General features: G+C 37.2%; 1 protein-coding gene across 1 annotated transcript; it reads left to right on the top strand.

Annotated features, from left to right (window-relative positions):
- The first annotated feature begins 4922 nt into the window (after positions 1-4922).
- LOC139148608 (uncharacterized) lies at positions 4923-8683 on the top strand. The gene is made up of 4 exons (XM_070720096.1): positions 4923-4964; positions 5907-6073; positions 6287-6404; positions 8026-8683. The coding sequence occupies exons 1-4, from the start codon at positions 4928-4930 to the stop codon at positions 8142-8144; spliced, it is 441 nt and encodes a 146-aa protein (XP_070576197.1). The 5' UTR covers positions 4923-4927; the 3' UTR covers positions 8145-8683.
- The last annotated feature ends 4449 nt before the right edge of the window (positions 8684-13132 follow it).

Here is a 13132-nt window from a genome sequence, read left to right as displayed (position 1 = left end):
CTGCCAGATGGCTTATGACAAGAAAATTCATGACAGAATGGCCACCCAATGGTTATGTTTGACAATAGCGTGATACAAGTTGACGTACACATACACATTGTGATGACAGTAAAGGGTCTTTATACGAAGTTGTTAATGGAACCTGTCCGTGCATATCCGAATGATATGTTCAGGCTACCTTAAAGAAATCGTAAAATGGTCGCTAAGCTCGCATGTTAAATCTTATCATGGGAAAAATTGACGAAAACATTGAATTAACAGTATATCATTGTACCAGGGTTTAGTGGAGTCAATTCAAGCACATCTGGGTAGCAGCTTTGAACATGGGAAAAAATGTTACAAAACAGCCGCCGGGCGGCCATATTGGATAGTGACACAAATAGGCATTCAGATTTATTGTATCAGCTTTAAATGAAATTTGTTCGAGTATGTCAGCATGATGAAACAAATAAGCCAAATGACAGCTTACCAGCCGCATTAGATCATGACGTGACACAGATTGACGTGTACAGGTGAGTTAGAGTGTACTGTCCCTGTATAGTGTTTCAATGAAATTGGTTCAAACATACAGTCATGCGTAATTGCTCTTAACGTGAAAAAATGCAATCAAGCTTTCGGTCTGCTGATCATAGTTGATTGCATCATAAGAAAATCGACTGCATGCAGGTTTTTTAGGAGAATTTCTTCAACACGGAGAAATGTATTTTATAAGTAGAGACAAAGGCACAGCAAAGGCGCAGTTGAGAGAGTCCTGGGGGATAGTGTTTCCCTGCCGTACGCCATTGAAAATAGTCAACCAATTTTGATGCAACTAGGTGCAACCTAAATGAGACAACTGCAGAAAATACGTAAAGTTCAAAGACAACAGAGACAAAAACCACTGAAAATAAATGGCAAACCACTGTTATTTGTTAATGAATCATGAGACTATCAGGAAAAAACAAATACTCAAAGATCAAATCTTATAAAAATGAATTAATTTTGGTCGGAGTTTCAAACCCGTTTGAAATGTTTGATGTTTATCCTAACACTCGCCAAAATCTAAAAATGTGATTAAAGTGGCCGCGTCGATGGCCAATCGCCACTCTTGCGAATTGTGACGAGCCCAAACATGCATTGATAGCTGTTGTAATGTGAAAATAAAAAATTGAAAGATTACTCACATGTGACTTGAAACATAGAAATCTGTATCGAATAAATCAAATACCAATGGAAAAAATATTTATATATCATAACAGTTTAATCCCTATACAAAAGATAATAAGTCCCGCATACACCCATCAAGAGATCACCATCATTCATTCATCACACTGCAGCGAATTGAAGCACAGACGATTCACCCCACGTGACATCCCAATGTCTATCTACTTTTGCAGAACGAAAGATTTTACTAAAGGGTTTCATACTAATATTCAGTTTTCATTGTAATCTTCCACGAACACAGTCATAGAAGAACGGGAAAAGACTAAAAACTATGTGTTTGTGAAAGGTCATCTCTAAGTCGTTTTATCTTGTGTAGAGCATCATACTTCAACATCCGAATTATAAATAAAAGTAACCAATGATTGTTGTACGTTTCGCCAATTTGATATCGAACAAACTAACGCTACTGGTAATTTCGAGATAAAAATGCATGGAAATGATTTAAAAGAATGATCAATATGAAGAACCGTTTACCAGGTTCATCAACATTTAAAATATTTAAAATATCAAATTACTTTCACTCTTGTCAAAAGACCAAAAATGCTGTGATCAAGATACCAACCAAGTTGCTATTTCAAAATATGACGGAACACCTTTAATATTAATTGTAAACGTTTCAGATACGTATCTGGTGCTAAGAACTGCTTTATTAATGGTAAATGTCTTTTATTCGCTTAATTCTCAAATTTTTACCATGGCTCGAAGTTTTTGACATAAATTAGTCACACCATAACATTGTGGCTTTTACATTAAAATTATAGAGTGAGAAGTGCTTATCACACTACAGCGAATTGAAATTAAGATGATTCCCTCCACGTAACATCCCAATGCTTATCTAATTTTGCAGAATGAAAGTTTTTACTGCACGGTTCCATACATATATTCAGTTTTCAACAACAACTTTAGTAACCCAGTCTGAAAGTCATCTCTGAAAGTCATCTCTAGGTCGTTTTATCTCGTGTAGAGTTTAATACTTTCACTTCCATCAATGTAGCTGTGCAGAGTAACCTTTCTCTGAACTAGTTTCTACCTCTGATCACTCCCTACACCTAACTCGACTGCCAATATTTCCATCATCTGATGTTGACCTCCCCGTTTTGATTCTTGCCCCTGCTTTTCATAAATAATTTATATTTATTTGCAACTTTTGTATGAATAAATAGCAGAGGCGCATGCATTAGTAGGTGTAGGTGGTTGCTGTGGGCACGATAACATTGCCGATATGTTGAAAAATCCCTATGAGAAGCTACTTAACTCAGTTTCAAACTGCAATGACAATCATTTTGTTTTGTCATTATTGAAAGAAATCGATTTTCACAAAGATATGGTGGTTAATGTAGACGAAATTACTTAGTGTGTTCAAATGCTTGAAAAAGGAAAAGCAAGCTATAAAGACGGCATTGTCACACAGCATTTGATTTATGCTAGCTCAATTTTATACATTTTATTGATTTTGTGTTTTACCAGTTTCTTTATACATGGTTATTTACCCGAGACATTGCGACGATATGCCCTACTGTGAAAGATGACTCAAAGATATTACGTCTTTTGACAACTATAGGCCCATTGAAATTGTCACAGCTATTTCGAAGACTTTGGAATATGTATTTTACACAGGATAGATTCATTTATAGAAACTAGTGCTCTACAGTTTGGCTTTAAAGCAAATGTTCTACTGATATGTTGAAATCTTGAAGCAGGGGAGGATTCCTCTTGTTTATTTGTATGCTAACTCTCTTAAATTTGTAAGTTCAAAGAAATAATTGGCTATATTATGTCGTCCACTGGGATGGACTACGCAGATATGCAAAGACAGCTTCGTAGCTTTTATGCGAGAGCTAATTTAATTGTTCGTAACTTTGGCTAGTGCTCTCGGGAAGTAAAATGTGTCCTTTTTAAGTTTTTTGTATAGTGTTTATTGTTTGAACGTGTGGTGTAATTTTAGGGCTAAACAAATGTCGAAATTGAGAATAGCTTTTTATAATGCCTTGAGGTTGATTTTAGATATTAGTCACAATTTTGTGACCAAGAACATATTTATTTTGGTTCACTTCACTTTAGACTGCTGTTCGCATTTTGCAAGCGTCTGTCCGTAAGTGATAACCAAGTTATCGGTACCCGTGTTCAGTCTGACTCATATTTTCATTCGGCTTTCTTTATCAAGTTTTTGCTCATATTTTACTTCCGTATATTTTTATGTATATATTTTTATTATCGGCATTTATGGCCTGAAATAAAGATTAATAACAATAATAATAAATTTATTTTCCACCTACCCTGGCTCAACGATAAAGAAATACCAACAGAAACTAGTATCAGACTCACAGCCAGCCGGCTTAACCTTTACCCTATAGCGAGGTGACAATGGGGAGCTACCCAAGAAACTTGCAAGCCACTTTAGAATACATGTTTTCCCAAACAGCCTTGTCCTGTTAGACATATCAGAGAAATACCAAGTAATGAACGTTTCAGATTATCATTATGATAACAAATGTGACTACTTTGTTTATGTATGCGTGCATGATATTTATGTAAAATGGTGCCCATTTTTCATTTGAACAAAACTATATGATGCTGAATATTGCAAGAAAGCTATTCAATGTTTCGTGTCGATTTCACATACGGCTTATAAGTAGACATTTGAGAGTTTGTGATGCATATCGCCTATAGAAAATAACTTCCATCATTATTAATTTGAAGCCTGAAAAAGCCAACAAACTAACTTCAGCAATTGGCAGTTTGCCAATAAGTTTCTTTTCCAATAGCAGCAAAGAAGTGTTTCCACGACATTTTTTGGATAATCTCATCCAATCACATTGGCTTATTATTAAAAATTTGCATACGTCACAACTATACAATTTATAGCTTTATAATATTTGAGACTCACATCACTTCAACGCTGTCTTCGCCAGAGTACACAGTGCGACTGGAATAAGGGTAAGGAATATTGGTCTTTTTGAACGTTGAAAATCAACTTCCGTTCCAAAGAAAATGTTTCACCACTTTTACAAATATTTTTGAAATGTTTCATCATCTCGTCTTTATGACTTAAGGACAGGCTTAAACTTAGCGGTATTACGCCCCTCCAAATTGAAAGATATAACCTTTTGCTCAACCTTGCTTCAATGAAACTGTCAATCGTTCTCTTTCAAAATGATAGATGAAAATGATGGTCATGTTTTGAAATTTGACATTATGGAAATATTATCTAAACCTTCCCGACACAAGAAATTCAAAATGGCCAACATCACTTAACTCTATGGAAAAATCAATTTTCAATTTTCACAAAATTAAGCAGGTTGAATCTTCAATGAGCTACAAAACAAGTCCCTACAAGTGATAGATTAAAACAAGAACTGTAAAGGTTTCAGAGTCCGAATATCTGACCAACTGTCACATTCTACCTCTACGTCCTGGCTTTTTTGCCTTTTAGAGAATACGTTTGCTGAAAGATATAATTCGAAGAACCCCTTTTCAGAATATATTTTGTTTGAGTGTCGCGTGGGGTATACAGAGGAACTTAAGTACGCATATTTATACTACATAGTGCAGTCAGAAGGAGGAGAAAGTATCAAATGGTCTTTGAGTTTGTATCTGTTGGCAAACCTGTTAAGTAAGTGCATTCGATTCGCTATATACTTGGTAATATCATTAACAAATGTGATATCTCTTCAGAGTTTCAATTTAGTTCCGCATTCATCCTGTAGATCGCAAAACTGTCGAGATGTCTTTGAAGAACGCAATCCTGATATTTGGTACAGGTGAGATTTGGATAACTTAAGTCTATAGTTTGTTCCATTTATTTTTCCGCTGTTAGGAAAGAGCGCACTATTAAGTGACTAAAAAGGAATGGCTTTATAGATCATCGTTTCAAACGATGGGTGTGAAGTGGTAACAATAGGTGCTGAAGCTTGGCACCAAGTAATATTTGCTTCAATTAAGTTATTATGCCGTGTAAACATGTTCGAAATCAACTATTCCTTGCTTTAGGCAGAATGCTCCTCATATTTGGACTCTCAAATTTTCCCAACTGTTTTTCTGGCTCCATATGTAGAGTGAAAGTTAAAGCGCTTGGAATAAGAAACATTTTCACTGTCTTAGGTTTTCCAAAAATGAAAATAGAACATTTTCCCCGAAGAGTAAACACGGAGATGGCAGCCATTTGAATTTCAAACATCAGTATAGTGGAAGTTAATTTGTTTCTATTATAACAAACGTTCAACAGCGACCCCTGATGTTTTTGTTCTTGATTTGCTATGGGAATGGTTGAAAGTTCCATTGAGGAAAGTCCGAGGTGCACACTGCCTTTCGGCAACCCACAAAGTTTGAAGCTGCGTGTAATTTTGTAGTCTCAGTAGATAAGAAAATCAAACCAAGAGTACGGCGCCTCTGAATCAGATATACTGGTTATAAAAATGTTATTTATCAACACGTCAGTATAATTTATCCCCGGCCATAAATGACCCCCTCCCCTAATACAAACACTGCAAGGTAATACACGCTAGCATAGGCTGTGCAAACATCGATTGGTATAATACTTGCCTGACGCTGCGGTGTACCCTGTGGAAACGCCTGATTTGACGAAAAGGGAAAAAATTGAATTGCAAAAATAGAAGAGCAGATTATACTTCCTAGATTATACTTTCATAGCACTATGACTGTAGCATTAATGGTCGCTATATTGTAACTGTTTTCTTCTATAGGCCTACTTTTACTTACTGGCCCATCACATGGAACTGGGTGTTATGTGTGCAACACACGGGAGCATGAAGATTGCGCCAATGTATTTTCTTTGTTGCTTGATCATCACTGTGAACTTCAAAAGGACTGTCTTGAGGTAAACCCCTATTACCAGAATCCCGTGTGTACGGTAAGCAGTGTTACATTAACTATATATCTTACGCGATGTTACACGGTCTCAAAATTATACGATTTTAAAATTTTATCGATTAGAAGAGGTTATTATTACTTGCCGTGTTTGAAAATTCACCAGCCTTGTTACTTCCGAATAACTTTATTCGACACGCATTTTGCAGTAATAAAAAAATGATATGTTTGTAATAATTAATATTTTTTCGTACAGATTGCAACATACAGGTCGGCAGCCTATCCTGATGAACTTTACCTTGAACGAGGCTGCTTTGAGGAAGGACTTTGCCAGAACCGGTGTTTTACAGGTCTCGATATGAACAACCAAACCGGTATGCATCAAGGCTATTTCTATTGTAAATGATAGACCTGACACTGCTTTTATTTTGAAAATTAGGAAAATTTTTGCAAAATAAGGTAGCAAATGAAGATGAAGATTCAGACATGAAGCACTTTATCAAGGGTAGAACATAGCTAACACAACTTCATTAGGTACAAAAGATTCACATGCATACATGTATGCATCTACATACATGCATTCTATACATGTGTTCTATTTTGTAATATTGGAACATAATCACTGGACAAGTACTTGGTAGGAGCTCAGTAATAGCCGAGTCGTCTTTACTAGACATAGTGTATGGCAGTACTAACAGATAAAGTGGATTCCCTTGGTCATAATTGCACGATGGAAAACGTGAAAATCTTGGATCGAGCCAGATTGGTTGAAGAGACGTAATAGGTACCTGGGATAATAGTTTAAGATCACGCATGCGCAGTGTTGGCAATCAACACCATAGATAAAGACGGCTTGATAGTTGTCGAAAGCTCTGCACAGAGAAGTTATTTGAGGTGCGGTACAAAGTTCCAAGCACACAGGAATAAAGCGGAAGTATGTACGCTTTCGGTTGGATCGATTCAAATTTTTGTACTCTTTCGAAAGTAATTTGGCTATAAATTTTAAGGAATTTTGTTTACATTGGCAAGCGGAACTAAAGGTTTTATGTGACAGTTCTTCCCGTAACTCTATAAAACCCTTCGACCCTTGACTTTATTACCCGTAAAATGATTAGAGATGAAAAGTTTCCGACAGACCTACCTTATTTACACAAATCTATGTCGATATAAAAAGGTATATTTTTGAATATTTTTGCCTCAGTGAAATCATGAGAAGCAGGTGGTTGTTAGACACAGAAAGTCTGTCGGTTACATCAGAACGCCACTTAGCATTTTTTTAAAGTTTGAAATCTTAATAGCCTGTCCTAAAGTTCCAGCTTAGTTACACGTCACCAATTATACTTCTCTTGGATCGGCTAACCCTCGAAACTCCTTGCTGTGTCGCGATGACATATGACTTAAGGTAGAATGCACCTCGGTGACAGATATTCCAACTCTCAAAATTTACCATTTTTTCTGATCTACCACTTGTGGGGGTTCATTTTAAAGCTTCTGGAGTAAACAAATTCCATTGTCTAAGTCTTTCGAAAATCAAAAATTTTCCCCCATAGAGTTAACACAGGGAAGGTGACCATTTTGAATTGCAAATATCCGTATATGTTAAGTAATTTGTTTCTCTACTAACAACATTTGCACGGTGACGCCTGATTTTCATTGTCGATTTGGTAAGAGAATAGTTGAAAGTTTCGTTGAGGAATGCTTGAGCAAAAGTTCTTTCACTTTTGAGACGCGTACTACCTTAATGGCCAGCCTATGACTGGCTATTTATTGCAATGCAAAGCCTCCGGCCCATATACAACATAATTCTCCACAGCAGGATTGAGAATTTTACGATGACTCTATATTCCAAAACCTCTACTATACTTCTTCTTCTGGCGTACGCCAAGGAAGAGTTTCTGAAGAGTTTCTGAAGATATACAAGCTTCCATGTAAGAGATATTTGTAAATATAATGTCAAAAAGTAATATTTCTGTTTCTACTCTCATTCATTTTCAGCTGAAGTTTGCCAGTCTTGTTGCGACGGGGATTTCTGTAACAGCGGAAACTTTGAAGGGGTGAACACCATGCTCATGTCAGGAGTTATGTTGGGAGTCTTGAAATTCTGGATCATGTAAGGCATTACATGTACACAGTAATTGGCCTGATGGCTTTCGGTCAATACCTTGCCAAAGATTACACTCGTCTCGCTTCAAAGGTATTTTCTATTATTTACATAGATTATACCAGGCAGTATAAAATTACGATGTACTACCCAGGAAAATAGCCATTTATATGCAATTCGGGCTCAAAATCGCTGTAATTTATCCTCAACCGTCATAGGGGCGATTTAGTATAAGTTTTCGCTTTCTTTATCATAGTCGGTTGTCAATGGCAATTTTATCTTTACTCTTTTATCCGGTTACATGTAATTTTCATCACGAAAATATAATTTTTTAATTTTCTTTATAATTTCCACACGTAAATTCAAATGAGAAAAACTGTCAAAGAACTTTAAATAAATCACTTTGTATTTCTAAAAGATTAGCAACTTGAGACTAAAAACATTTTAAATTCACTGAACATTAGCACGCGGCAGAGCTTGCCAATATACGGAAACCATTTGTACACAGAAAGGCGTGTAATTTTCAAATTTGAACAATTCATAACTGTCATGAGAGCCAATTAAGTCAATTGTCCGTGCGAAACTTGTAATTATTGTCAAATTATCCATTAAAAGTAAAATACACTGTAATACTTTGTTGACTGACTTAATTCTTACAGTCTGTACGTCCGACGTCAGCAGAGAGAGAGAGAGAGAGAGAGAGAGAGAGAGAGAGAGAGAGAGAGAGAGAGAGAGAGAGAGAGAGAGAGAGAGAGAGAGAGAGAGAGAGAGAGAGAGAGAGAGAGTCTTTTCTTTGCACGTGAATAATGTCGCCTTTTTACGTGTATTCCAGGCGGGTGTTTATTTATCATAGCGATCTTGTTTTTAAGTCTCTAATTCAACCAAATAATTGTTTGATACCTTTGCAATTTTTTTTATGCCAAAACAAGTGAACGGAGCAAAGATTTTGCATGTTAATATTAACATTAGCAACCATGCCTTCGCATCTAACATTGTGTCCTACGAACATCAACAGCCAAACAGCTAATTTGAACTGTACGGTTTTGCAATGTATCTCGTCATTTGCAACTGTCATCGGGTGTTCTATCTTTATACCTTGTAAAACCCTAAGTCATTCACTCTGATGGTGGCGATAACACCTACTTTAAAAAGTTCATGTACAAAGCATTTCGCAATCGGTTGGCCTGGCGGGAAGCACTGTACTTGTAGAGGCTGGCACGGAAAATGCAGATTGGCAATTTTCTGTCATCAGTAAGCAGAGTTATCTAACACTCCTTTGCTAGCCGGATAACTTTGAAGTAAGCGAAGCTGGTGGGCAAGCAGAATGATTCGGTTTATTGAAGAGGGGCAACGATAGTTGGGGAAAGGCAGTTGGGGATTTTTATGTCTGTACAAGTCACATGCGAATATGCGAACAAAGGGGCACAAGAATGGTTATGAATGGCCATGAAAATATGATAAAGAAAAACCATCCTGTTATTAAACATTGTTTTGTGTACGAAATTGGTTTCCCTTGTTCTCTTCTTTCTTGGTCTACGTTTCTTTGTGCAGTGAGTCCTGACGGTTCAGCGGCAGCATAATGGTGCAGTGTGCAGTGCGCCCTAACTTGAATTGGTGACAATTTTAAGTGCTATACAATAGCCTTAATTTAGTATGGCAACAGTATGGAGGTCGGGGCAGAAATCCTGTACGACAAGTTCATTAACAGAGGGTGCACTACATACTGCATACATTATGCTAAGACTGAACCGTCAGCAGTATTCTTTTATTCTTTCTCATATTTTAATGGCCATTCTTGTGCCCCAGTGATCCAAACGATAGCAACTCCTAAAATTACCCATGATGCTACCCAAACACCTAGGGCTATTCACCCAGCGGCTATTGGCAAGTACGCATAATTGCAGAATGTTTGAGTTAAGAGTCTGTGGACATTTAAGCTCGGCTACTTTGCAATCAGTGTGGACAGTAATTTGCTTTCCTTTCACTGAGAAGTGTATTACATCGTGTCTCAATCGCCACAAAGATCTACTTATGATATTATCCCTCGAGTAAACCAGAGTCTGTTATTGTATAAGCTTAGGATGCTGGGAGTCAAAGGTAAAATGTATTGTATTTTCTATTCTATGTACAGTGACATCAAATCATGTGTCAGAGCAGGTAATGTCACAACAGAGTACTTTGACTGCCCAGCTGGTGTCAGACGAGGGTGCATTTTAAGTCCGGTATTGTTTAAAGCCCCAATAGCTGCTATTGGGGCTTTAATTTTTTTATTGATGAATTTAATTCTATGCTTATGTCATCTGGTCAACTTGGTGTTCAATTAAACAAGATTTGTATGATCTTTTCGCTCTACTTTATGCTGACGATGAAGCCATTTTTGCAGATTCTGCCAGGAATTGGAACATTTAATTGACATAATCACACAAACGTGTTTATCTCATGGTTATCTCATGGTATTTTTATTATTATCTGTTTTTCGAAAGATGGTGATGGGCTATCATCGCTTCAATGTCATTTTTGTTAGTTCGTTACTTTGACGCAGACGATAACGAGTAACATGGAAACACTGAACAAAGAGACACTTCTTGACGTCGATGCTAGATTGTTATGTTCTGCTATTGTTGATCTGCGTCGGTTTTGAATCTTCAAATCATAATGTTACATCAAATTCATCGTTTTACGATCGCCTACTTTTAAGATAGCAAAGTCTACTTCTGGTTTTTGTTCCCCATTAGTTCTGATAGCATATTCGAGCGATCCGTGTCAGAACGGTCGCACCTGTTTCCCGCATTGTGGCAGTAATGGATGCGAATGTGCAGGAGATTTTATAGGAACTTATTGCGAACGAGGTAGGCAATCGCCACTGGGGGAATTCAGCCGGTTTATACTGCAGTCCCTCCTCGATACAATGAATTAACATCCAAAATCCTGGTTATTCACAGAAATTTCTGTAACTGAAAATATCATCCTGTCATATTGTCTCTTCAATACTTTACGCGTACAATAATATAATATTTGAAGCCTTATCACTCCGTTCAAGAATATTACTCATGTGTTAAGTATTGGGATGTCGTCCACCTCCTGCTCTATATCTATTCTGTTGTCTCTCAAATCTCTATTATATCTCCAATCCTTACCTTCTAACACATAGCCCATCCCTCACCCCTAGACATGATTTACCATCTTACACAAAAAATCTCACAAACATAATAAAATAAGATTTAATTCTCTCAATTTTAATAGTAACAAGGCAGTATTGCTGAAGGCAATGAGTACTTGGGCCGTGATAGAGTAATTTTGAGGACAACATATACTACTATTCAAATATGGTCTTGAATTTCCTCCTGTCAATTAGGGATTAACTGGTTATTAAACGAAGCAATGGCATGACAACGGCAAAATATGTCTAGCAACTTTTGTGGAGTTTGAGGCAGGGGTTCTTTATTTATAGTGGAAATTGCTTAAACTCCTTAAATATTCAAATTACAGCAAATTTCTTTTGTTCTCGATAGTAGATGTCTAATAGTTAGATGGGCATATTAGATTTCTACCCTATAGTTATCCCTATATACCGAAAATCGGACATCCAGCTCTATTGGCTTGCTCAGAATTAGATATGCGCATAATTAATGAGGTACAATATGTGGTGTCATAAGGTGTCCCATCATACCAAATATGAAGGGTGTAGCAGTTGTGGTTACTGAGTTGTGGACAAATATATATGAGGTCAAAGGTCATTGAGGTCATGTGACATTTTGTCAAAATAATTGTATTGCTAAGTTATTCCTGTATACCAAAAATCAGACCTCTAGCTCTATTGGCTCGCTCAAAATTAGATATGCGCATAATTAATGAGGTACAATATGTGGTGTCATAAGGTGTCCTATCATACCAAATATGAAGGGTGTAGCACTTGTGGTTACTGAGTTGTGGACAAATATGTATATTTGAGGTCAAAGGTCATTGAGGTCACGTCACATTTTGTCATAATAATTGTATCGCTAAGTTATCCCTATATACCAAAATCAGACCTCTAGCTCTATTGGCTCGCTCAAAATTAGATATGTGTATAATTAATGGGGTACAATATGTGGCGTCATGAGGTGTCCCATCATACCAAATATGAAAGGTTTAGCACTTGTGGTTACTGAGTTATGGACAATAATGTATATTTGAGGTCAAAGGTCACCAAGGTCACATGATATTTTGTCAAAATGTCTGAGATATCTGCGTGAACGGATGGACTCACTGATGGACTCACGGACGGATATGACCCAATATGTAAGCCCCTGGACTTTATCCGTGGGGACAAAAAACTGTGTCACTGCATCCTTTAGGCAATATGAATACGATGAGAAACTAAATTTTTATTTTCTTGGCCTTATACATGGTGTCTATGGAGAACTGCCTTATACATGGGAGTCTATGGAGGTGTAAACTAAAAGTCCTCTAACACGGCCAAATTCGATCGCATTGTGAAACAAATCGACGTGCATCTGTATGGGGTTGGGTACCATTCTTGTGCAAAGTTTGAAAGAAATGACCAGGGCATGTCATGTCTGAGATATCTGCGTGAACGGACGGACGGACGGACTGACATGACCAAACCTATAAGTATAACACTCCCAGGACTTCGTCCGTGGGCACTAAAAACAACGCAACAGTTATTACAGCTACACCGGCGGTAGGTTCATATCCAGAGCCCCGTACGGTCTGCCGCCGTCGCTTGAAAACAATCTCATAAACCTGGCCATATCAGCTGTGTATGGGCAGCTGGATACTTGACTTCCCGGAGAAGGCAAGCTGTCACGTTCAAGCTCAGGATTATTTCACGATCAAATTTCAGTAAATTTACCTTACCTAGATGAAATTTTGTCTATAGGCTGAAATTTCGCCGAAGTTTGACAAAATTACATCGATTTTTCAGGTTCATATCCGACATTTTTGAGTTTTGAGTGCAGACAGAAATAAGATTTGAGGCAACATGGCTGCGACCCCATG

This window comes from Ptychodera flava, chromosome 2 (genome assembly GCF_041260155.1).
Source record: "Ptychodera flava strain L36383 chromosome 2, AS_Pfla_20210202, whole genome shotgun sequence".
NCBI lineage: Eukaryota > Metazoa > Hemichordata > Enteropneusta > Ptychoderidae > Ptychodera > Ptychodera flava.
The sequence above is the reverse complement of the archived record's forward strand: the minus strand, read 5'-3'. Positions and strand labels throughout refer to the sequence as shown.